The sequence below is a fragment of the Calonectris borealis genome, chromosome W, assembly GCF_964195595.1.
Source record: "Calonectris borealis chromosome W, bCalBor7.hap1.2, whole genome shotgun sequence".
In the NCBI taxonomy this organism is placed as follows: domain Eukaryota; kingdom Metazoa; phylum Chordata; class Aves; order Procellariiformes; family Procellariidae; genus Calonectris; species Calonectris borealis.
In genome coordinates this window covers 49,937,988-49,964,098 of record NC_134351.1, presented here as the reverse complement: position 1 = coordinate 49,964,098, position 26,111 = coordinate 49,937,988, and the positions used below count along the sequence as shown (strand labels likewise).

The following is a 26,111-nucleotide window of genomic DNA, read 5'->3' as shown; positions in this document are numbered from 1 at the left end:
AGTTCATTCTTCATTAATCTGGGTGGTTCTTGCTGTAATACCCTTGATATGACATATAGTAACCATAGAAGTGATGACATACAGTATTATATAGCAAGTAACATCATACAATCCAGTTCCTTGGCTATTTTCACCCAAAATCAAATCCCCTTGAGGTACACACCGGACTTCCCCATCCTTTCCCATTACCCACCAAGTGAACCCAGGTCCCTGAGCAAAAGCAATCCCACGGATGGGTTTTCCTTTGCCAGAGGCAGGAGTAACCCAGACTGTCTTCCCTAGCATATTTATGTGCACGACAGGGACTTTATCCCCATCTACAGTACGTAAGGGTTTGGACTGGGCAGGGCCAGCTCCAGTGACAGATCCCCTAGTGTTGACTAACCAGCTGGCTTTTGCTAAATGTGCGTCCCAAGGCTTGAATGTCCCACCACCCATTGCCCTCAATGCAGTCCTTAGCAGTCCGTTGTATCGTCCGATTTTCCCAGAGGCTGGTGCATGGTAGGGGATGTGATAGACCCACTCAATGCCATGCTCTTTGGCCCAGGTGTCTATGAGGGTGTTTCGGAAATGAGTCCCGTTGTCTGACGCAATTCTTTCTGGGGTGCCGTGTCGCCATAAAACTTGCTTTTCAAGGCCCAGGATGGTGTTCCGGGCAGTGGCATGGGGCACAGGGTATGTTTCCAGCCATCCGGTGGTTACTTCCACCATGGTGAGCACATAGCACTTGCCCTGTCGGGTTTGTGGGAGTGTGATAGAATCAATCTGCCAGGTCTCCCCATATTTTTATTTCAACCATCGTCCTCCATACCAGAGAGGCTTTAAACGCTTGGCTTCCTTGATTGCAGCGCATGTTTCGCCTTCATGGATAACCTGTGCAATAGCGTCCATGGTTAAGTCTACCCCTCGATCACGAGCCCATCTATATGTTGCATCTCTTCCTTGATGGCCTGAGGCATCATGGGCCCACCGAGCTATAAATAATTCACCCTTATGTTGCCAGTCCAGATCCACCTGAGCCACTTCAATCTTAGCAGCCTGGTCCACCTGCAGGTTGTTTTGGTGTTCTTCAGTGGCCAGACTCTTGGGTACGTGAGCATCTACGTGACGTACTTTTACAACCAGGTTCTCTACCCGGGCAGCAATATCTTGCCACAATGGGGCAGCCCAGATGGGTTTACCTCTGCGCTGCCAGTTGTTCTGATTCCACTGCTGCAACCACCCCCACAGGGCATTTGCCACCATCCATGAGTCAGTATAGAGATAAAGTACTGGCCATTTTTCTCGTTCAGCAATGTCCAAGGCCAGCTGGATGGCTTTCACCTCTGCAAACTGGCTCGATTCACCTTCTCCTTCAGCAGTTTCTGCAACTTCTCATATAGGACTCCATACAGCAGCCTTCCACCTCCGATGCTTTCCCACAAGGCGACAGGACCCATCAGGAACAGGGCATATTGCTTCTCATTTTCTGGTAGTTTGTTATACAGTGGGGCCTCTTCAGCACGTGTCACCTCCTCCTCTGGGGATATTCCAAAAGCTTTGCCTTCTGGCCAGTTCGTGATCACCTCCAAGATTCCTGGGCGACTGGGGTTTCCTATTCGAGCCCGTTGTGTTATCAGTGCGACCCACTTACTCCACGTAGCATCGGTTGCATGATGTGTAGAGGGGACCCTCCCTTTGAACATCCAGCCCAGCACCGGCAGTCGGGGTGCCAGGAGGAGCTGTGCTTCAGTACCAACCACTTCCGAAGCAGCTCGAATCCCTTCATATGCTGCCAATATATCCTTCTCAGTGGGAGTGTAGTGGGCCTCGGATCTTCTGTATCCCCGACTCCAGAACCCTAAGGGTCGACCTCGAGTCTCCCCTGGTGCTTTCTGCCAGAGGCTCCAGGTAGGGCCATTCTCCTCGGCTGCGGTTTAGAGCACATTCTTTACATCTTGTCCTGCCCGGACTGGCCCAAGGGCTACTGCATGAACTATCTCCCATTTAATTTGTTCAAAGGCTTGTTGTTGTTCAGGGCCCCATTTGAAATCGTTCTTCTTCCGAGTCACTTGATAGAGAGAGGGCTTACAATCAGGCTGTAATCTGGAATATGCATTCTCCAAAAACCCACAACGCCTAAGAAAGCTTGTGTTTCCTTTTTGCTAGTTGGTGGAGACATGGCTGTGATTTTGTTGATCACATCCATTGGGATCTGACGACGTCCATATTGCCATTTTATTACTAAACCTGGATCTCCTGTGCAGGTCCCTTGACCTTACTTTGTTTTATGGCAAAACCGGCCTTCAGAAGGATTTGGACTATTCTCTCCCCTTTCTCAAAAACTTCTTCTGCTGTGCTGCCCCATACGATGATGTCATCAATGGATTGCAGGTGTTCTGGAGCCTCACCCTGTTCCAGTGCGGTGTGGATCAGTCCATGGCAAATGGAAGGGCTGTGTTTCCACCCCTGGGGCAGTCGGTTCCAGGTGTACTGGACGCCCCTCCAAGTGAAAGCAAACTGTGGCCTGCACTCTGCCGCCAAAGGGATTAAGAACGCATTAGCGATATCACTTGTGACATACCACTTGGCTGCCTTTGACTCCAGTTCGTATTGAAGTTCTAGCATGTCCGGCACGGCAGCACTCAGTGGCGGCGTGACTTCGTTCAGGCCACGGTAGTCTACTGTTAGTCTCCGCTCTCCATTGGACTTTTGCACTGGCCATATGGGACTGTTAAAGGGTGAGCGAGTCTTGCTGATCACTCCTTGGCTCTCCAGTCGACGAATAAGCTCATGGATAGGGATCAGGGAATCTCGGTTGGTACGGTATTGCCGCCAGTGTACCGTTGTGGTAGCGATTGGTACCTGTTGTTTGACCTTCAACAACCCCACAACAGAAGGATCCTCCGAGAGACCGGGCAAGGTGGACAGCTGTTTAATTTCCTCTGTCTCCAGGGCAGCTATACCAAAAGCCCACCGGTACCCTTTTGGGTCCTTGAAATACCCTCTCCTGAGGTAGTCTATGCCAAGGATGCACGGAGCCTCTGGGCCAGTCACAATGGGGTGCTTCTGCCACTCATTCCCGGTTAGGCTCACTTCGGCCTCCAATACAGTTAACTCTTGGGATCCCTCTGTCACTCCAGAAATACAGATGGGTTCTGCCCCTTCATAGCTTGATGGCATCAGGGTACACTGTGCACCGGTGTCTACGAGAGCCTTATACTCCTGTGGGTCTGATGTGCCAGGCCATCGAACCCACACAGTCCAGTAAACCCGGTTGTCCCTTTCCTCCACCTGGCTGGAGGCAGGGCCCCTCTAGTCCTGGTCATCATATTCGCTACCCACTTCTTGTAAGTATGAATCAGAAGTCCCTTTATTAAGGTCGGAAGTGGAGTCAGCCCTTCTACTCTGTCTGGGGAACTGCTCACTGGAGACTGGAGCAGCAGTTTTCCTGGAAGAACCCCCTTTTGTGGTTGTTTTTCCTTGCAACTCACGTACCCGTGCCTGTAGGACTGAGGTAGGTTTTCCGTCCCACTTCCTCATGTCCTCTCCATGGTCACGCAGGTAAAACCACGGGGTGCCCCGGGGTGTGTACCCACGATGTCTCCTCTCTTGAGCAGAGGGACGCTTGCTCCTAATGGCTGAGACACTGGCCCGTGCAGGTGGGGAGTGGGACATATCCTCTTTGAGTTGCTGAACCTCCTGGGACAGTTTCTCCACGGCAGAGACACAGGCCCGTAGGGAGGAAGAGAGACTTTCTTCATATTGCCGGAGTTGGCCAGCCAGTTCATCCACTGTTTGTTCCTCTCTGTCTTTCCAGGTCATTATTGCCAATGAGTTTGCATGTGACGCTGGTGCGCTCCGTACAAACTTCCGCCACATGGGTCGGGTGCATTTGACCTCATCTGGGTCTCTGGATAACTGCTCGTTGTTCAGGTCATCATAAACCACCTCCAGCACGGCTAATTCCCTCAGGTACTGGATACCTCTCTCCATGGTGGTCCACTTGCCTGGGCAATATATAACATCTTCCTTGAAGGGATACCTTTCCTTTACGCCTGACAGGAGTCACCTCCAGAGGCTGAGGACTTGTGCCCCTTGTCCAATTGCTTTGTCAATGCCCCCTTCCCTAGAAAGGGATCCCAGCTGCTTGGCTTCCCTACCCTCTAATTCCAGGCTACTGGACCCGTTATCCCAGCATCGGAGCAGCCAGGTGACAATGTGCTCGCCTGGACGACGACTGAAGTCTTTTCGCATATCTCGCAGCTCACCCAGAGATAGGGATCGGGTGGTCACCATCTCATTTACGGGTTCTGCCTCCTCTTCCTCCTGTTCTCGTGATGGCCCTGGTTCATCTTCATCCCTTACTAAACGAGCTGATTTTCTTGTGCATTTTCTTTTTTGTATAGGGGCGACTGATACCGGCATGGGTTGGTTCTCTGTCGCAGGGGGGGGAGTAGCTGCCGTGCCTGCCGTGGGGGGTGGGGTAGCCGCTGTGCTTGCCGTGGGGGGTGGGGTAGCCACAGGGCCTGTTGCTTTGTCATCAGCTGCAGAGACGTTTCCTTCCCCTTGGGGGTTCTGAGTGGTGTTAAGCAGGGCTCGGTAGGCATGGGCCAGGCCCCAGCACATTGTAGTGATTTGTGTCTCCCTAGAATGGCCAGGGTGACAGCATACTTTTTCCAAATATTCTACTAATTTTTCAGGATTCTGCACTTGTTCAGGGGTGAATTTCCAGAACACTGGTGGTGCCCATCGTCCTAGGCATTTGCCCATGCTATCCCACTTGCCCTGCCACTCATAACTATCCAGCCTTGGGGCAGATCTCTGGATGACATTCTTAAATTGCTTACTAACCTTGGATAAAACCACAACAATATTCCCAAGGAGTACCAATAGATGTATCTTAACTACCCAGGGATGTTCAAGGTACTGGCAAGTTATTTTAACAAAGGAGATGACATCATAGAGGAAGGTAGTGAGGGTGCCATTCTCGATTTCCTCCATAAAAAATCTCTCAGAGGAAGAGGTATAATTGCTAATGGTCTCCATGAGGTGGTACCCGAAATACAGTAAAGGCTTCATTACAAATCCCAAATACCAAATAACCCCCAATGCCAGCGTTTTAGTAACAAACCTCCCAGGCAAAACATCATTAATCACGGCAGAGCACAACAGACTACAAAACCCAACTCCAATCTTTAACAGGTACAGTAAAAACAAGAGCATGGTGCAGAACAAATTAATATGTTAACAGATATAAATTCCTTAATATGCTCTAGTTAATCTGTTGTTATCTCAACCCTTTGCTGCCCCACGTTGGGCACCAAAAAGGACTGTCGTGGTTTAACCCCAGCCAGCAAATAAACCCCATGCAGCCGCTCGCTCACCCCCCACCTCTGGTGGGATGGGGGAGAGAATCGGGAGGGCACAAGTAGGAAAGCTCCCGCCTTGAGATAAAAACAGTTTAATAATTGAAATAAAACGAAGTAGAACAGTAATAATAACAATGAGAACAACAACAATAACAGAATATACAAAGCAGGCGATGCGCAATGCAACTGCTCACTGACTGCCGACCGCGTGTCACGAATGGGGGGCGAGCCCCCCCACACCCCTTGTTTTTATACTGAGCATGATGTCACATGGTATAGAATACCCCATTGGCCAGCTGGGTCCACCACCCCGGCTGTGCTCCCCCTCCCCGGTGCAAGCATCACCCAGCAACAGCCAAAGCATCAATGGGCCATCAAGGCTCCTTTCACACTAAACCCAAAACACAGCACACCCCCCAAGCTACTGGGAAGAAAGTTAACTCTGTCCCAGCCGGAACCAGGACAGAAGGGCAATCTGCCACAGATGTTGGCTCCCGCTGCAGTGCACTCTGGACCAGTGGTCAACAGCAACTCGCCACTACTACATCCACAGTCGTTGCATCTATTAATGAGACTCCTTAATCCTCACTGGTTTATTTCAAAAATACCCTTTAATCAGACTTCTGCAATTATGGACAACTAACCAATCACTTTAATTATGCCTTTTGAAAATCTAACATGAAATTTAGCTGTTTGTTGTTATATCTGAAATAGATAGAAGAGCAGATGAAGAGAAATATTCTATAAGCAGCTGGAAGAAGTTTCACGATCACTAGCCCTTTTTTTCGTGGGGGACTTCAACTTACCAGATGTCTGCTGGAAATACAGTACAGTGGAGAGGAAACACTCTAGGATGTTCCTGGAGTGTGTGGAAGATAAGATAACTTCCTGACACAGGTGGTGAGGGAGCCAACTAGGGAAGGTGCCCCGCTGGACCTGTTGTTTGCGAACAGAGAAGGACTTGTGGGTGATGTCATGGTTGGAGGCCGTCTTGGGCACAGCGATCATGAAATGATAGAGTTTTCGATTCTTGGAGAAGGAAGGAGGGTGGTTAGCAGAACTGCTACCTTGGACTTCTGGAGGGCAGACTTTGGCCTGTTTAGGGGCCTTGTTGACAGTGTCCCTTGGGAGGCAGTCCTGAAGGGCAAAGGAGTCCAGGAAGGCTGGACATTCTTCAAGAAGGAAATCTTAAAGGCGCAGGAGCAGGCCGTCACTATGTGCCGAAAGACGAGCCAGCGGGGAAGAAGACTGGCCTGGCTGAACAGAGAGCTTTGGGTGGAACTCAGGAAAAAAAAAGAAGAGAGTTTATGACCTTTGGAAGAAGGGGCAGGCAACTCAGGAGGACTATGAAGATGTCATGAGGTTATGCAGGGAGAAAATTAGAAGGGCCAAAGCCCAACTAGAACTTAATCTGGCTACTGTGGTACAAGACAATAAAAAATGTTTCTATAAATACATTAGCAACAAAAGGAGGGCTGAGGAAAATCTCCATCCTTTTTTGGATGTGGAGGGAAACATAGTGACAAAGGATGAGGAAAAGACTGAGGTACGTAATGCCTTCTTTGCCTCAGTCTTTAATAGCAAGACCAATTGTTCTCGGGGTACCCAACCCCCTGAGCTGGAAGACAGGGATGGGGAAGCAGAATGAAGCCCCCATAATCCAAGGGGAAATGGTTAGTGACCTGCTACACCACTTAGACACACACAAGTCTATGGGGCCAGATGGGATCCACCCAAGGGTACTCAGGGAGCTGGCAGAAGTGCTCACCAAGCCACTTTCAATCGTTTATCAGCAGTCCTGGCTCACCAGGGAGGTCCCAGTTGACTGGAGGCTTGCCAGTGTGACGCCCATCTACAAGAAGGGCTGGAAGGAGGATCCGGGGAACTACAGGCCTGTCAGCCTGACCTCAGTGCCGGGAAAGGTTATGGAGCAGATCATCTTGAGTGCCATCACTCGGCACGTACAGGACACCCAGGTGATCAGGCCCAGTCACCATGGGTTTATGAAAGGCAGGTCCTGCTTGACTAACCTGATCTCCTTCTATGACCAGGTGACCCACCTAGTGGATGAGGGAAAGGCTGTGGATGTGGTCTACCTGGACTTTAGTAAAGCCTTTGACACCATTTCCCACAGCATTCTCCTGGAGAAACTGTCTGCTCGTGGCTTGGACGGGCGTACTGTTCGCTGGGTAAAAAACTGGCTGGACGGCCGAGCCCAGAGAGTTGTGGTGAACAGAGTTCAATCCAGTTGGCGGCCGGTCACGAGCGGTGTTCCCCAGGGCTCAGTACTGGGGCCGGTCCTGTTCAATATCTTTATCAACGATCTGGACGAGGGGATCGAGTGCTCCCTCAGTAAGTTTGCAGATGACACCAAGTTGGGCGGGAGTGTTGATCTGCTCGAGGGTAGGAAGGCTCTGCAGAGGGACCTGGAAAGGCTGGATCGATGGACCAAGGCCAATTGTATGAGATTCAACAAGGCCAAGTGCCGGGTCCTGCACTTGGGTCACAACAACCCCAGGCAACGCTACAGGCTTGGGGAAGAGTGGCTGGAAAGCTGCCCAGAGGAAAAGGACCTGGGGGTGCTGGTTGACAGCCGGCTGAACATGAGCCAGCAGTGTGCCCAGGTGGCCAAGAAGGCCAAAGGCATCCTGGCCTGTATCAGAAATAGTGTGGCCAGCAGGACTAGGGAGGTGATCGTGCCCCTGTACTCGGCACTGGTGAGGCCGCACCTTGAATACTGTGTTCAGGTTTGGGCCCCTCACTACAAGAAGGACATTGAGGTGCTGGAGCGCATCCAAAGAAGAGCAACGAAGCTGGTGAAGGGCCTGGAGCACAAGCCTTATGAGGAGCGGCTGAGGGAACTGGGACTGTTTAGCCTGGAGAAAAGGAGGCTGAGGGGAGACCTCATCGCGCTCTACAACTACCTGAAAGGAGGTTGTAGTGAGGTGGGTGTTGGTCTCTTCTCCCAAGTAACTAGCGATAGGACGAGAGGAAACAGCCTCAAGTTGCACCAGGGGAGGTTTAGATTGGATATTAGGAAAAATTTCCTCACCGAAAGGGTTGTCAAGCCTTGGAACAGGCTGCCCAGGGAAGTGGTTGAGTCACCATCCCTGGAAGTATTTAAAAGACGTGTAGATGTGGCCCTTAGGGACATGGTTTAGTGGTGGTTAACAGTTGGACTCGATGATCTTAAGGGTCTTTTCCAACCTGAATGATTCAATGATTCTATGATTCTATATGTGAACAAAGACATATTCAGAAGTGTAAGCAGTGTGGACAAAATACTTTATTCAACATTGGAAACATTTAATGAATCAGATTCTAGTTGGTACCTTTAGACCGATCTCGTTCTTCTCCACACATACGTACAAGGTTATTAATATATTTATAAAAGCACACTTAGCTCCATGTACTTGCTTGCACAAGAACCTTGTGAAGAACTGGCTGAATGGCAGGGCTCAAAGGGTTGTAGTGAATGGGGACACATCTGGCTGGCAACCGGTCACCAGCGGTGTTCCTCAGGGCTCAATTCTAGGGCCAGTTCTGTTCAATATATTTATCAATGATCTGGATGCAGGAGTTGAATGCACCATTAGCAAGTTTGCTGACCATATCAAACTGGGAGGTGCTGTTGACTCTCTCGAGGGACAAGAGGCCTTGCAGAGGGATCTGGATAGATTGGAGCATTGGGCTATGATTAATGGGATGAAATTTAACAAGTCCAAATGCCAGATTCTGCACCTAGGACGGAGTAATGCCGGGCACAAGTATAGATTGGGAGAGGAGTGGCTGGAGAGCAGCCCTGCAGAAAGGGATCTGGGGGTGCTGGTTGACAGCAGGCTCAATATGAGTCAGCAGTGTGCCCTGGCAGCCAAGGGGGCAAACCTCATCCTGGGGTGCATCAAACACAGTATAACCAGCCGGTCAAAGGAGGTGATTATCCCGCTGTATTCAGCGTTGGTGCGGCCTCACCTTGAGTACTATGTGCAGTTCTGGGCCCCACAATTTAAGAAGGATGTGAAGGTCCTTGAATGCATCCAGAGGAGGGCAACAAGGCTGGTGAAAGGGCTGGAAGGCATGTCCTATGAGGAGCGGCTAAGGACTCTGGGGTTGTCTAGTTTGGAGAAAAGGAGGCTGAGGGGCGACCTCATTGCTCTCTACAGCTTTCTGAGGAGGGGAAGTGGAGAGGGAGGTGCTGATCTCTTCTCCCTGGTATCCAGTGATAGGACGCGTGGGAATGGTTCGAAGCTGCGTCAGGGGAGGTTTAGACTGGACATTAGGAAGCATTTCTTTACCAAGAGGGTGGTCAAACACTGGAACAGGCTTCCTAGGGAGGTGCTCGATGCCCCATGCCTGTCAGTGTTTAAGAGGCATTTGGACAATGCCCTTAATAATATACTTTAACTTTTGGTCAGCCCTGAAGTAGTCAGGCAGTTGGACTAGATGATTGTTGTAGGTCCCTTCCAACTGAAAATATTCTATTCTATTCTATTCTATTCTATTCTATTCTATTCTATTCTTTTCTTTTCTTTTCTTTTCTTTTCTTTTCTTTTCTTTTCTTTTCTTTTTTCTCATTATCCTACTCTGATTTGATTGGTAATAAATTAAATTAATTTCCCCAAGTTGAGTCTGTTTTGCCCGTGACTCTCTGTCCTTATCTCGACCCACGAGCATTTTGTCATTTTTTTCTCTCCCCTGTCCAGTTGAGGATGGGGAGTGATAGAGTGGCTTGGTGGGCACCTGACAGCCAGCCAAGGTCAACCCACCACAAATTTATAGTTTACACAGCTGCTCTACAAAAGGCATTAGAGATTTAAGAAACACTAATATCACACAAGGTTATTAGGGGCCTTTTTCAAGCCTACTGAAGTCAATGGAAAGAGCTCCACTTCTGTTTTCTGGCTTGGGTCCCACACCACCACCCAGGAGAGGACAGTATTGCAGGCCCACTAGGGAAGGCATGGGATCGCTGTAGGTGCACACTATTAACTGCGTCCCAGGGAGCACTTCTGAGGCTATGGACTAGTAGCTGTGTGGTGCCTTCAGACTCTGCTATCTACACCTATGACACATCTCTCAAAGTGGGACACAGGAAAGCAAGTTGAAACAGACCCCAAGAAAGTACAAAACCAACTTTTTACTTTATTCTGATTGCCAAATTATTTAAGGCAGGTATAAAAATGAAAGTATTCAATCTACATTTTACGTAAAATATACTAGATTATAGCATAAAACAAGTAACCAGGCAGTTAAAAGTCTCTCTTCTAAAACTGTAAACATTAAAAAAAAGACTGCAGGACTATTCAAGTAAGAGAACAATCACAGATGTCTTCGGATATGCAGGCTATTGGGTTATTTGTCATTCAAGATTATAAAAAAAGACATTTCATTATTCACAGATGCTTATTATTTCCCCATTTTAAATTCATATATTATGTACAACACAGTTTTTGTGGTACTGGCAACCCCATGGCTTCCAAATGTATATCTTTCACAATACACAATTACAATGAAACAGTGAATACAGTAACATTTTACACTGATGCATCTTAATAGGAGCCACCAAATAGACATCTACATTGTACCAAAGTGTCATCACAGTTAGCCTTTCTGAGAGCTTATGGGAAATACCAGAAGGATATGCAAGGTTCAGGCAAACTGCTACATAACATTATTTATTTACACTTAGAAAGCAAGAGAAAAAAAAATAGAAGAACAGAAAGGAAACAAGAAACAGCCTTTCATGGTCGACACTTTCTAAACATGACAAATACATTTCTCCTTTACTGTGTGGTTTGCAACTTAGCAGCAGACCCTGTGTGTGAGCCTGGTTACTGATACAAAATAGTAAAGAATATATATATATGCGCACATATATATATATAAACAGAAGTCTAATTACAGCAACATTTGTTATTCTGTGATAAAATCTGCAATTTACAAAAATGAAATGACTGTTTTTTACCTGCCATTAAGGCATTTCAAATTAACACCATGGAACTGATGTCTGTAATAAATCACTTCCTCATGTGATCCAGTCACATGACAATGTACATTTCCAAACTCATTCTCTGAAAAGAGAAAGAAGAATGTTTTAGTATGGGGTGTCCTTTTTTCCTAACATTCACAGATACACTGTGAAATGAAATCTGCACAGTACTCTCAATCCCAAGTGGAAAAGACAGCAAGTCATGTCCTCTTCCCTCCCTTGCCAAGCTAACAAATAACTATACTAACAATGCTAACAAATAATGTGTCGGGATTTATCTTCTGAGTTCTGAAACTCTACCATGTATCAGGTCTTTCAGAGCTAGAGACCTTTTTCATTCAAATAATTCAAGCGAAGAGTCTTATAATGGTGACTTGTTTTCAGAGTCAACTTTCAGAAAGACACCAATAACCATGGAACTTTATAGTGCTATCTAATACATTAAACACTCTGAGACTTAACATGGAAGTGATGAAAGACACCCTGCTATTAAGGATGTTTTGTGTTTTTCACTTAAAATGGGATGATTATTATAAAGAAGAGTCTCTTTCCTGTTGGAAGTTGAAGAGTAATTCCAATTGAAAACCTAGTAAATAACTGAGAGGCAAATGCATGGGATTTGTATGTAACTTAAAAATAGTGTAACCTCCCTAGAAAACCCTTCTGGAAATAAAATCAGCAAACCAGAAAGATTTGCAGATTAGATAAAAGCATACATTTACCTGGTAGTAGATCGATCTAACTGAATGTGAAGTTTAAACTACTTTTAAAAATCATTTGGATCTTAATTATATTTCATAACCACTTGTTTTATCTTAATAATAACAATACCTAAAACATAGCCCATAGAAAATCTCAGAAGACAGACTATTTGTTCCCTCTTAATGATTTGTATTACAATTAAAGGACACAATCCAAGTACAAAATGTCATCTTAAAGAGAATAAAACTACAATTAACCCAAAGTCCAGCCAACCTCTTTCCCCGCCTTAAAAACTATATACCTTCAGGCTATAAAATCTATGATTTCCTTTCTCCTCTCTGTATTAAGATGTATAATTCAAGATTTACTGGATATTTACCTTCTTTGTGCAGGAAACATACCAGAGGCAGATGCCTGAGCAGCCACCTGCTGAGTGGCAACAAGGGCAGCAGAGGTCAGTCCTGAAGGAAAGAAGAAACAAAAGAATGTGGATGTACTTCTGGTTTTAATGGATTTTTGTGTTCAGAGAAATGGTAGGAAGAATCCCTAACGCAAACAAATAAAAAACCCCTGCCATCAGAAAATGGCTTTTAATACTACACAAACAGCACGTTTCAGGCAACAGTATTAAGACAGTCTGCCCAGCATGACCAATATGCCTTCATATAGTATACTAACTTCTCCTTGATAGGTATTTTACAAGAATATACAGCATTCCAACTTACTGTATCCCTTTCCAAGAATTGCACCACATGCTACTAAATGTTTTGTATAAATTTCTGAATAGGAAGCTCAGTAGAAATAATAAGTACCAGGAAACAACAAGAATCAAAAGTCACAGTGAATTACAGAAACGATATGCTAGCTGCTCAGAATACAATACTTTGATAAAAACTTATCTTTTCTACAGTTTTCCTACTGAACAAGCATAATGCATCCCGTAAGTCATGTGGAATCACTGAATCAAACTGAGAAATGTCAAGACTTTTACATAGGAAAAATAACTGTGAAGGGACTGAATGAGCATAATGAATTTATGTCATTTTAGCTACCAATTGTGATAGCATGTACTTTGCTGTATGGGAGCAAATCTTCTTTTAATTCATCTAGGATCCAGCATTAGAGAAAAACAGTCAAAGACTGGTAGAAAACCTAGGGAGGATGAATCATGTCTTACTGTGCTGCTTTTTCCCCAACTGCAACTTTGTACACTGCATTTGCCAAAATACAAAGAATTCTCTTTCAGATGCTCCAACTGTAATGAACTCAAGCCCTTGTGACTGCAATGCCTTGTACATAAAATAAGTTCAGTATAAAAAGCTTGTGTCTTTGCCACACTTCTTTCATTGCTTACACAACCCTAATTATATAAAAAGGGGGTTGTTTGGTTTGGTTTTTTGCCACCTTTCAGGCAGTTAATGTCAGTTTGCAGTAGGATTCAAAACATTCATGTGAACAACAGCCTAACTGGTAAATCTTTAATAATGCTCTGACAACCGGTTTTGGAAACAAAACTTGGTATTTCTCAGGCCTGAAGATATTTATTTGATGTTAGTCCTTGCTGTGAATTTTCAAGCCTTCTTCCTAAATATAAAGCACTTGTGATTTAACAGGGGGATCTCTATTCAAAATGCTTCATGTACATATGACTTGCAATATCAAGGTAACAACTTCACAAGGCAAGCTAATCCCATCATTGGAAACCTTCTGCTCACCTTGAAATGGGTCATATTGACCAGGTATAAGTGGGTAACCCATTCCAACATGTGTGTGATGGTGTGTATGGAGATGCCTCTGGCTAAAAGGAGAATGACGGTCTCGTTCCCTCTCTGCTTCCTGTTCACGCTCAGCTGCAGATTTTTCCACAAGCTGACAATAAAAAGGTGAAAGAAAACTGATGTGAGAATTTTAAAAGGGAGGAAATCACAAAAAAAATCCACTTACTAATATTACCCTGCAACGACCTTTCAAATTCAAATAATGAAGTTGTTTTCTTCTGATGAAGAAATCTCTCTACTGGAGATTTGCACTTGATCTTAGCCTAAAGCTGGCATATCTGATTAATGGAAGATTTTCAAGGCACAGAGATTTTGAGGTGACACACTGCAGCATGAAGCCATCATGCTGACTACTAGTTTTGGGTTCTCTTAAGCCTGGCTGACTTGCAAATGCCTGAACAACCTATCGGAGCTGTTAAGAGCTGATGCAAATTAGTTCTCAGCCTTCTTTAATGAACTCTGGGGATCAAACCTGCCTGAGCAGCAAGAAAAAAAATTATTTTAAAAATAGAATCAAGTCAGTGACTTGCTCACAATTAAAACTAGAACCAACCTATCTGAAAGTAGATGTATTGGGTTTGTGTGGCAAAGTTGTAGTGGCGGGGGGGGTGCAGGGGTGATTTCTGTGAGAAGCTGCTAGAAGCTTCCCCCATGTCTGATAGAGCCAATGCCAGCCGGCTCCAAGATGGACCCGCCACTGGCCAAGGCCAAGCCAATCAGCGACAGTGGTAGCACCTCTGAGATAACATATTTAAGAAAGGGAAAAAAACCCTGCGCAACAGCAATTGCAGCCGGAGAGAGGAGTGAAAATATGTGAGAGAAACAACCCTGCAGACACCAAGGTCAGTGAAGAAGGAGGGGGAGGTGGTGCTCCAGGCACCGGAGCAGAGATTCCCCTGCAGCCCGTGTGTAAAGACCATGGTGAAGCAGGCTGTCCCTCTGCAGCCCATGGAGGTCCACGGTGGAGCAGATATCCACCTGCAGCCCGTGGAGGTCTCCATGCCAGAGTAGGTGGATGCCTGAAGGAGGCTGTGACCCTATGGGAAGCCCACGCTGGAGCAGGCTCCTGGCAGGACGAGTGGCCCCATGGAGAGAGGAGCCCATGCTGGAGCAGGTTTGCTGGCAGGACTTGTGACCCCGTGGGGGACCCACGCTGGAGCAGTCTGTTCCTGAAGGACTGCACTCTGTGGAAGGGACCCATACTGGAGCAGTTCGTGAAGGACTGCAGCCCATGGGAAGGACTCACATTGGAGAAGTTTGTGGAGAACTGTCTCCTGTGGGAGGGACCACACACTGGAGCAGGGGAAGAGTGTGAGGAGTCCTCCCTCTGAGGAGGAAGGAGCGGCAGAGACAACACGTGATGAACTGACCACAACCCTCATTCCCTGCCCCCCTGCATCGCTTGGGGGTAGGAGGTAGAGAAATCGGGAGTGAAGTTGAGCCCAGGAAGAAGGGAGGGGTGGGAGGAAGGTGTTTTAAGATTTGTTTTTATTTCTTATTACCCTACTCTGATTTGATTGGCAATAAATTAAATGAATTTTCCCCGAGTCTGTTTTGCCCATGACGGTAATTGGTGAGTAATCTCCCTGTCCTTATCTCGATCCACGAGCCTTTTGTTATATTTTCTCTCCCCTGTCCAGCTGAGGAAGGGAGTGATAGAGCGGCTTTGGTGGGCACCTGGCATCCAGCCAGGGTCAACCCACCACAATAGAACTATAGTGTTTGCTCCAACATGGAAAGTATAAAGAAGCATCATACATTCATAGCTTGATGCCAGACTCTGTGTGCTTCTTAAAATGATGTTCTCTACCCCTCCCCAAATGTACTGCTCTTTAGTAACAACAGATGAAGCCTTACAACAGCGGACTTGCTGCGATTTTGGTTGGCATGCTGCTGGAGCAAATCCAGTGCTTTGGACTCAGTGGTTGATTTCACATTGATGCTCGGACTGGTATTGACTTTCTCTGCCTCTTCTCTCCCTGACATCTTCCCATAAACAGGATAATGAAATCCTGGAGTGAGATAGGTCCCTGCAGGTAAACAATAAATGCCACATCAAGTTACTGTTTTTACAGTTTGGTTATATCAAGGTAGGAGGAGGGGATGCCAGGACAGAGGGCAACATCAAAAAAGGATCATGTGATTATCAAAATGTATCTTTTTTTTCCACCTAATTTGCTCTGGTGCATGAAGGCTATAGAGGGCTGAACTCATAGCCATTTCAGACATTTATGGGTTCTCTTTAAGTGAAAGGAATAATAGTTATAATGGTTGTGACAGTAAGTGCTTAGAATATTTTTCTAGGCAATAAACTGTCAGTCTAACAGCAATAGCAGGCTGTCAAGGGTTGAGGAAACTGTAGCTGGGAACTCTTGACAGTTCATAAAAGGAACATCCTGTATTAAATGAGTTTCATCTACAGAACTTTTCCTAGCATAAGCACAAGCAAAACAAAGCTGCTAACAGAAATATTAAAATGCAGGCTTTACTGCACTTTGAACATGTAAATCTTTACTAGTGTGCAAGGCAAGTTTCAGAATACATACCAGGATAGCTGTGCATTAGGACAGGAGAGACTGCACGATAGGCTGGATGGTTGGGATCATACATCTGTGAATAAGGATAAGCATGCAAGTACTGGATATATGACTGATGCTGACTCATTGGTGAGGAAACTGCCACTCTAGCACCCCGAGAGTCCTTCCAATTTACAGGAGTCTTTCGATCATCATTTTTTATCTTGCTCTCATCCACTGATTGAGAATCAGAACGCTTGACCTCTTTAGGCTCCTCTTTAATGCTTGCTAATGAGACAGGAAGGCTAGGCAGGGAACTTTCCTTGTTAGGTGTTTTTCTAGGGCTGTCTTCTTTTAACTTTTTCTCACAATCAAGTTCTGATTTTTGCTGATCAAGGTATTTGGGCTGATAGATATAATGATGCCACGTTCGTGAATCTGGGTCCTAATACGGAGCAGAAAAAAATTTTTTTCTCAACTTCAATGTTGAAATAAGATTATTATTGATATTTCCAATATTTCAGTTAATGTATTTTTAATAGCTGTTTTAATAACATATCTGCATTACGTAGTGGAGAGATTTGCTTGCTACACAGTGCCTTGAGCTCCAAGTCAAACCAATATTCCCATGAAAGAGTAAGAGACTATTATCAATATTTAATTCAATTGCTTCATTTTATATCCTCCTTCATGCCTTTAACTAGCTTAATCATGAAATACATATGCATTGTATCAAAGTTCTGAGACCATACTATACATAAAACATTTTAATTAAAACCCACAGAGAGATTTTCCCACTAGAGAGCAAAAAATATCTGTCAACCACAAAATTAAAGCTGCCTAATGATATGTCAGAGCACTTAGATTACCTGGAACAATGAACCTGAAAAGCTGATCTAGCTGGAAAGATGCTTATGCTGCCTCTGATATTACAAACACTCATGAATCAGTGGAAGTCAGACATTTAGGCAGACTCCTTCAGCTGACAGTCACTCTTATTTTAAGTTTGTAAAATTACACACACATAAGTATTTACAGGATCAGGACCACAAGGTTTAAAGAACATGTACAGGATATCACAAATACATTTTTACATAATATATTATGTAGAGCTGTTTATAAGTATGTTCTAGAAGTAAGTAGGTGAGTTCTTTGCAAGACTACATCAAAACAGTACTGAACAATAACAGGAAACTTTTAAATACAAGATATGCAAGAGCTAACTGTAAACATTGTGTCTAACATATACATTCATGGCACATGCAACAAAAACATAAGCACAGAACTAGATACTTGGATGGTCTGGTTCAAATACTCATTTGAATCAGCAGAAAACTTCTCCTTCTCATGCCCATAGCATCCCATTTCCTTTATAGCTCCCTAAATCCTATTCACCTGATCCCACTGTATCTTGAAAGACAGCCCATTAGGGTGAAGTCTGGGATGTACCATACACCAAACCATGAAAGCATTCAACACTGAGGCTCTGGTTCAGAGCATAGAGACAGTAACATTGCCTTGAATGAAGGAAATCTGACATCTAGTAAAGTCAGCATGAGCCACTAGATGAAATTTTGGTTCTATTGAAGTCAATGGCAAAACTATCACCAACTTCAATGGAGAGATGATTTCATCCATTGTATAGGTGTGCCAGCTGGGGTTAAACCACAATAGATCTGTAGGGGTTTGGGGTTGGTTGAGGAGGGAAAGGGAACTTAACTATTTCAAAAAGGTCACCTTAAGATAAAGAGCTGAGTTTCAAGCCAAATCTTCAAAGAATCAGCTCACCCATCTTTAGTAAATGCCAACTGTCATTTAACACACAAAAAAAAGAAACACTCCAAACTGTGTTTCAAACTTACTTTGTCCTCTCACAACGAAAGCTGCTTATTTTGCTCGAAATTTCTCATTTCTGAAGTTAGCAAATTGCTTGGAATTTACATCTAAAAGAGAAATCTATTTCGATTTTATTCTTGCATGCAATTTAAAATAGTCTATTCATATTTTAAGCCTGGATTCTGTCACTACCTTGCTAGTTTTTTTCTTTTCAAACAGCTTGACTGAAAGACCTATTGGTCTATTCACAGACTACAATACTATCCAGCATGAAAAAAGCATGGCAGAGATTGGTTGGCTGCAAAGGTAAAAGAACATAGCAAAATCACAGACAAAATCTCACATGATTTAATTATAAGTCAAGACACATTTGTTCTGTTTCCTGTGATCTCACCTGTTTACATCTTGTGGTCAGATCTACTCCTGTTTGCTTCATGGAGTCCATAACAGATTTCATCTCCACAGCCTCCTTTATGAGCTGGTGGTTTTCCATTTGTTTGGCTTTGAAACTGTCAGACTGAAGCTGCTGCTGGTGATTGGAAAGGATCTGTGATTTGCTCATCTCCTCGCCTTTGTTAGGGACTGATGACCCTATTTTAGTGTTATTTTTGCTTGACTCTGGAGTTGAAGGGGCCTTTGAAATAGTAGCAGATGGGTTATTTTTCTGCTTATTATCACCGTTACCAATTTCCTTCAAGGGGGGTTCATTTTTCCCTTCACAGTCTCTCCCAGTTTGTGCCATTTTCTGTTCTGCTAGTCTCAGGTCCTCATAGTATTTTTCATACTGCTGTCTGTAAGCAGGGTTAGAGGCCATTAAGGACTTTTGGTCCATATAGAGTCCATAAGCATACTGTCCATAAAAAAGTGACTGGGCAAGTGCAGGGTGTCTTTGCGTTATTACTGACTGATGTTGTGGCTGCAAATTGGTGGAACTGGTTTCACTTTTCTTGGAATCTGACAGTTCTGTCTTCTCTTTCTTTTCAGCCTCTTCCTCAGCCTCTTTTTTGATCTTCAGTCCCTGTGGGGTACTGCTGTTCCCAGCTGCTGGGGCACTGACCTGTCCAGAGTGCATGTAACTTGGAGAATAATAAGGTCCGTAGCCATGGTAATAGGGAGAACAGGACTCTCTTGCTTGAGTCGATTGTGTTGTGGTTGAAGAATGTTCTTTTACAACACTGTCCTTATTATATATAATATCCAAAGGAGAGCTGGCCTTTGAATTCATGCCCTCTGACCTGCTGTCAGAGCCACCATCATCAGCCGCATCAGAAATATCTGAGTAAGCAGGGCTGTTGGTTTTAGTCAACACAGGCAGTGGCGCAATTGAAGATTGTCCATTCACCAAAGTGCTGCATTCCATCCTGAAGGCACTTCCTATAGAAGGGCTGGGTGCATTGTCTGTGAACGTGTAAACCTTATCAGCTTCAGCCTTAATACTTGCCATCCTGCTCTCTTGAGACTCTGACAGTCCATTAGTCAACACTTCATTTTTATTGAGATGGTCCTTTAAAAAATGTCCAGATAAATCTTTCCCAGACCCTTTTGAATCCTCCAGCTTTCCCAGCTTAGAATCCATCTTAGGGCTTCCAGTCTCTTTGCTTTCTTTGTCTTTTAGCTTTCTCTTCTCCTTTTTCTTTCTGTCTTTGAGTGATGTGAGAGCTGGGTTTACAGTGCTTGGCTCTCCCATAATTGTGGGCTTTGGTTGAATAGGTTTTAGCGGAGGACTCTTTGGTGTAGCCTGAACAACAGTAGTTGTTAGAGAGGGCAGTCCTGGTATTGTCCCTGTAGTGGTGGTTGTAAAGGCTGCAGTAGGTATAGCTATTAATTGGGGAGGAGTCGGTGCTGGCGCTGGGGCAATGAGCCTGGCTGTTTTCAGTTTGGAAAGGTTTTTATCCACTTTGCAATGATTACCTTTTTTGCCTTTGTCTTTATCACCCAAAATTTTCTTGTCTATCAACCCTTCAGCCTCCAATTTGGGCATTTCAGTTTGCAAATTGCCATCTGCTACCAAACAATGGTCCAGTGTGGATGCCATATTAGAAATCACTGGAAGGCTGGTCAATTCACTGTTCAGACCCTTCTTTTTGCCAGAATTCTTGCCAGTTTTGGAACTGATAACTGAACTGGGGCCATTGCTGGTCAGCTCCCTTTTTCCTTTGGGGGTCCCTGGGGTAGTGATGGAGGAAGGAGACGTCGGTGCTTTTAGTGGATCAAAGCTTGACAAATTTGTGCTTGGCTCACTGCATTCAAGTACCACATTACTCAATGCTTCCTCGCAGTCTGAAGTTTTGTCTTCACTGTCAGGCTCAAACTCCAGTTTGTTTTCTGGACCTAAATGTGCATGAGCCTGGTGGTATCGGAGTCCATTAATGTGCTTGTACTTTTTCTTGCAGTTGGGGTGAGGACAATCAATCAGCACTGGAGAAGAGCAACCTTGGTCCAAAAAAGTAGCCTCGAGTTTCCCCTGTGGGGTGGTGGGAGTGCTTCTAGAGTTAGTACGAGCACGTTTTCCAGATTTATTGTCCTCTGACCTGGAGTTCAATTCTAGCTCCATTGGAGGCTTATTTTTCCTCTTGTTTGTGGATGAGGGGCTGGCTTTGACATCATCCACAGCACAGTTTGGAGGTGTCCTGCACCCACTTGCGTTAAGGCTGCCCCTCCTTCCCTTCCCATTGGCACCACTTCGATTCTTATTCTGAAGTCCTCTAGACTCCGTAAAACTCGCATCATTTCCAGGTACAGCTGCAGTGGACCTTGCCCTCTTTCCTCTGCCCCGGCCTCCTCGCATTTCCAGGTCACTTGGTGATTCACAAAACCTATATAAACAAGAGCAGATGTCATCAGCAGGAGCCATGAACTGAATAAATGCCAAAGCAACACCGCTTCCTGTAACATAACCTTCAGCCATGTTGTCCTGGTTTCGACTGGGATAGGGTTAAATTTCTTCCTAGTGCTGTGTTTTGGATTTAGTACGAGGAGAATGTTGATAACACACTGATGTTTTCAGTTGTTGCTAAGTGCCCTCCTAGTCCAAGGACAGCTCCCACGCCTACTGACTGAGCTAGGTACACAAGATGGGAGGGAACAGAATCAGGACAGCCAGCCCAGCTGGCTAATGGGGTATTCCATACCATGTGACGTCATGCTCAGTATATGAACGGGAGGCGTGATCCAGGAAGTACCGATTGCTACTTGGTTATCGGTCAGCGCGGGTGGTGAGCAATTGCATTGTGCATCACTCATTTTGTATATTCTATCATCATTATTATTATTATTATTTTCCCTTTTCTGTTCTATTAAACTGTCTTTATCTCAACCCACGAGTTTTTCTCACTCTTACCCTTCCGATTCTCTCCCCGTCCCACTGGGGGGGCAGGGGGAGTGAGTGAGTGGCTGTGTGGTATTTGGCTGCCTGCCAGGTTAAACCACGACACATGTTAAAGGAAGGTTCTCCTTCTTCCAAATGAGAACATTGCAGTCTCAAAGGGAATGTCATTAAAAAAAGACAAAAATGGAAAAGAAACATCTAACTAGAATAACAAAGAGAAAAAGTTTCCAAACTTCTAAAAATATATTTTTAAAATAATTTCCCTTTGAATTAATTCCCCACATATTTCCCCTTCCCTCTCAAATAAAAACTTTCACCCTAATGTCCCCACTTTTCATTGTGGAACAGAGAATTATTCATTCACTGGTGCATGTTTTCAATTATACCCAGGTTTTTTTTTTTATTAATCTTTGTATAGTCTCTTGACAGAGATTGGGGAGTGAAAATACAGTAGAGAAAAAACAGACTCAGAATGATTGCCTACCTGGGAGGGGCCCAATCATGCCTTGTGCAGTCCAGCAGTGTTCCCACATAAGTCTTGTTCCTCCACGTAACATTTACTACTAGGACACCTGCCAGTAGGAGAAAAACAATTATCAAAGTGAGAACAATAACTGGGGTAGTTTTTTTGGCTTGGGTTTTTTTTCATTTGTTTTTCTTCCCCACAGAGTGAGAACTTTATTCATTTCTTTTCAAAAGTTGTGGTCTATATTCTTCCTCTTTTCTGATTTCAGTGACCTCAAGTTAAAACCTACAGGAAAGAGAGCGAACAAGAAAGAACAAGAGTGCATGTGTAAATGTGTGTGGGTGTAAGAGAGAATGTGTGCCTGTGTGACTGAGTGTGTGTGTAATCAAGATACAGCTGACAGAAGGAAATGTTATTTCATAGAATCATAGAATAGTTTGGGTTGGAAGGGACCTTTAAAGGTCATCTAGTCCAACTCCCCTGCCGTGGGCAGGGACATCTTCAACTAGATCAGGTTGCTCAGAGCCCCGTCCAACCTGACCTTGAATGTTCCCAGGGATGGGGCATCTACCACCTCTCTGGGCAACCTGTGCCAGTGTTTCACCACACTCATTGTAAAAAATTTCTTCCTTCTGTCTAGTCTGAATCTACCCTCTTTTAGTTTAAAACCATTCCCCCTTGTCCTGTCGCAACAGGCCCTGCTAAAAAGTCTGTCCCCATCTTTCTTATAAGCCCCCTTTAAGTACTGAAAGGCTGCAATAAGGTCTCCCCGGAGCCTTCTCTTCTCCATTCTGAATAACCCCAACTCTCTCAGCCTTTCTTCATAGGAGAGGCATTCCATCCCCCTGATCATTTTTGTGGCCCTCCCCTGGACCCCCTCCAACAGGTCCATGTCTTTCCTGTGCTGAGGGCTCCAGAGCTGGACGCAGTACTCCAGGTGGGGTCTCACCGGAGTGGAGTAGAGGGGCAGAATCACCTCCCTCGACCTGCTGGCCACGCTTCTTTTCATGCAGCCCAGGATACGGTTGGCCTTCTGGGCTGCGAGCGCACATTGCATGCTCATGTCCAGCTTTTCATCCAGCAGTACCCCCAAGTCCTTCTCGGCAGGGCTGCTCTCAATCCCTTCATCCCCCAGCCTGTATGGATACTGGGGTTTTTCCCGACCCAGGTGCAGGACCTTGCACTTGGCCTTGTTGAACCTCATGAGGTTCACATGGGCCCACTTCTCGAGCTTATCCAGGTCCCTCTGGATGGCATCCCATCCCTCAGGCATGTCAACCGCACCACTCAGCTTGGTGTCGTCTGCAAACTTGCTGAGGTTGCACTCGATCCCACTATGTTGTTGATGAAGATATTAAACAGTGCTGGTCCCAATATGGACCCCTGAGGGACACCACTCGTCACCGATCTCCATCTGGACATTGAGCCGTTGACCACTACCCTCTGGATGCGTCCATCCAGCCAATTCCTCATCCACCGGACAGTCCACCCATCAAATCCATACCCCTCCAGTTTAGAGAGAAGGATGTTGTGGGGAACTGTGTCAAAGGCCTTACAGAAGTCCAGATAGATGACATCTGTAGCCCTTCCCATGTCCACTGATGTAGTCACTCCATCATAGAAGGCCACTAGGTTGGTCAGGCAGGACTTGCCCTTGGTGGAGCCATGCTGGCTGTCTCGAATCACCTCCCTGTCCTCCATGTGATTTGAGATGTAGGACATGTATTTGCCATGTCCTGCTGTAAAATGGCAACATTCACCTCTTAATTTTGCTTTTATTGCACATAATCACTTTTGTTTGGCAGCCAGTCAGCATAAACTGAGCACCAGTTACAGTTTTTAAATTAGTAGGTGACTGAGAAGAACCTTCTTTACTTGGAATAATATCATAATGATGCTTCTATTTATTTGAAATTGCATATATCCAAACACACAAAAACACATGCTCATATGCGTTGTAAGTTTTTTGTTTAGCAGAGAGAGATACAAATATGTTTTATTTGCCTTACCTTTTCCTCTGTGGAAAGAGAGGGATTACACATGAAACTGCAACCATATAGTAAAGCTAAGAGGAATCAAAATACAGATATTTAGAAAGAGGACTAGTTTTAAAAAATGTATTGTCATTTAATTGGTTTTCTAATTAAGACTTCTGTTAAAATGTAAATACATCTGCCCACCTAAGGCAGACTTAGAATTTTGGTTTATTCAAAATATCAGTGTAAAATATATACATGGTAAGGATGTCTTAAAAATAAAATACATGGGGGAGGGCAGTTCATTCAAATGTTTTCAGGCTCACTTCAAACACTCCTTCACAGAGATAATTTATCATCATGTTTATGGACTAGTCAACAGAATTACCCTTTTAATTCATTAACTACTGCAGATAAATACGTGGTAATATTCTTGAATCACCCATCTCTTCTCTTTAGAACATACATGAAAATAAACAATTATTTTTCTATCCAAAGAAAGTCATGTGGTGCAAACTGTTTCCAATTTATAAGAGGCATTGCATTAGACACTAAATTGCAGCCTAGTGATTTGTTTTTTCTTTACGCTTTCCTTGTTCTTGCTCTAGCTTTTCTACAATGGATATAATAATGGCATTGTGACAAAATATTTCCAGCCTGTCTGCTTGTTTTGTCTTACCAGTGTGATTTCTAATTTTGCACCAGAACTACCTCTCTGTGCTGCACCAAGGTAAAGTAAGCATGTAACCAGCAGCTTAATTTCTCAGGGATCTTAACAGCAGAGAAGTATTTGAGGTGTTGTTAGCTGAGGTACATTGGAAGAAGGGATTTCCTTGAAAATTCTCAATAACAGATATGAAAATTATTTCCCATATAATTTTAAGTTGCCATTATGATAAGGCGACTGTAGAATTTCATACATTTCATACAACACAGTCTAAGGGATAAAAGATAAACTACTCTTTCAGTCAGGGTCAAAACCAGACTTTGGATACATAAAGGGATTAAGCTAAAAATTGATACATAGGCAATTAGAATCAAGTTTATTTTTATGACCTATGCAAATTTAGTAACCTGGAAAAATATATTTTAGTCTTACTCTCTTCAAATAAAAACAAACACCTGAAAAAGCTATTGGGGGGAAGCAATGTTTTTCTCATCTTTTGCTCTGTAGTGCTTCATGTGTGGTGTCAATGACCTTGCTGACTGCTTAAAATTCTTCAGCATGGCAGCTATATTTACAGCACTGGAATATATTTGTGTTTCCAGAAGGTTACTCTGGTTTTGCCTCAGACACAATAGGTTGAATCGCTGTGTTCCAAAGCCTCTGATACAGCAAAAATGTATAATTAAAATTGCTTGAAATGAAACATGAAAGAAACAACAGCCCCCCCATTTTTAGAGTAATAAAATTAAACACAGGAAAGTCTGCGCAGACACTTCCCATTTGCCTGCAGTGAAAGTGTTTTGTTGCTGCTGGCCCTGCAAGGCTCCCCAGGCTGCCCAGCCCGGCCCGCCATTGGGAGATGCCCGCCAGCAACTCCAATCCCTGATAGGCTTCGCTGGGCTCTGCGGCACTCGCCACAGCCAGCCACGGCCACCCATTGGTGGGTTGGGGGTGGTGTGTTGCAACACCCCAGCCAGGGCTAGGGAAGGGGGGAGGGATGATGGTGGGAAGGAGGATGTATATGCAGAAACTGTTTCATCAGGCAGGAATAATCTTAACAATGTCTAATGCTTCCTGCCCCTGTAAACCAAACCTGGGTTTGTTTGCATTAACTAGGCTTGTCAACATGATGAAATGCTACTGTCTGTTCAACTGCATTGTGTTCATACATCAAGGCCCACATTGCTGAACTGTTTAAGATAGCACTCGGGCCCACTCCAAACTGCAGGAACTGCATTTGCTCATAGGAAAACAGGATTAAGATGACCTAAGAACAAGCCGTTAATCACTAGTTTTTTGCTGTGGCTATGGGAGGGCAACATGTGACAAACAGCACCCACAGTGGTTCCTTCAACCATCTGTCGTGGTTTAAACCCAGTTGGCAACCAAGCACCACACAGCCGCTCGCTCACCCTCCCCTCCCGCCCCAGTGGGATGGGGAGAGAATCTGAAGAGCAAAAGTAAGAAAACCCGTGGGTTGAGATAAGAACAGTTTAATAATT

General features: G+C 44.8%; 1 protein-coding gene across 1 annotated transcript in view; it reads right to left on the bottom strand.

The window, feature by feature from the left end:
- Window positions 1-12,417: 12,417 nt before the first annotated feature.
- LOC142074826 (zinc finger protein 608-like) overlaps window positions 12,418-26,111 on the bottom strand; it is a 140,710-nt gene continuing 127,016 nt past the window's right edge. The window contains exons 3-8 of the mRNA XM_075135708.1: window positions 21,985-22,072; window positions 18,567-20,988; window positions 16,367-16,781; window positions 15,678-15,850; window positions 13,758-13,911; window positions 12,418-12,503 (exon numbers count right to left, since the gene is read on the bottom strand). Of these exons, the coding sequence (XP_074991809.1) occupies window positions 12,418-12,503; window positions 13,758-13,911; window positions 15,678-15,850; window positions 16,367-16,781; window positions 18,567-20,988; window positions 21,985-22,072 (3,338 nt within the window). The remainder of the gene's footprint in view (window positions 12,504-13,757; window positions 13,912-15,677; window positions 15,851-16,366; window positions 16,782-18,566; window positions 20,989-21,984; window positions 22,073-26,111) is intronic.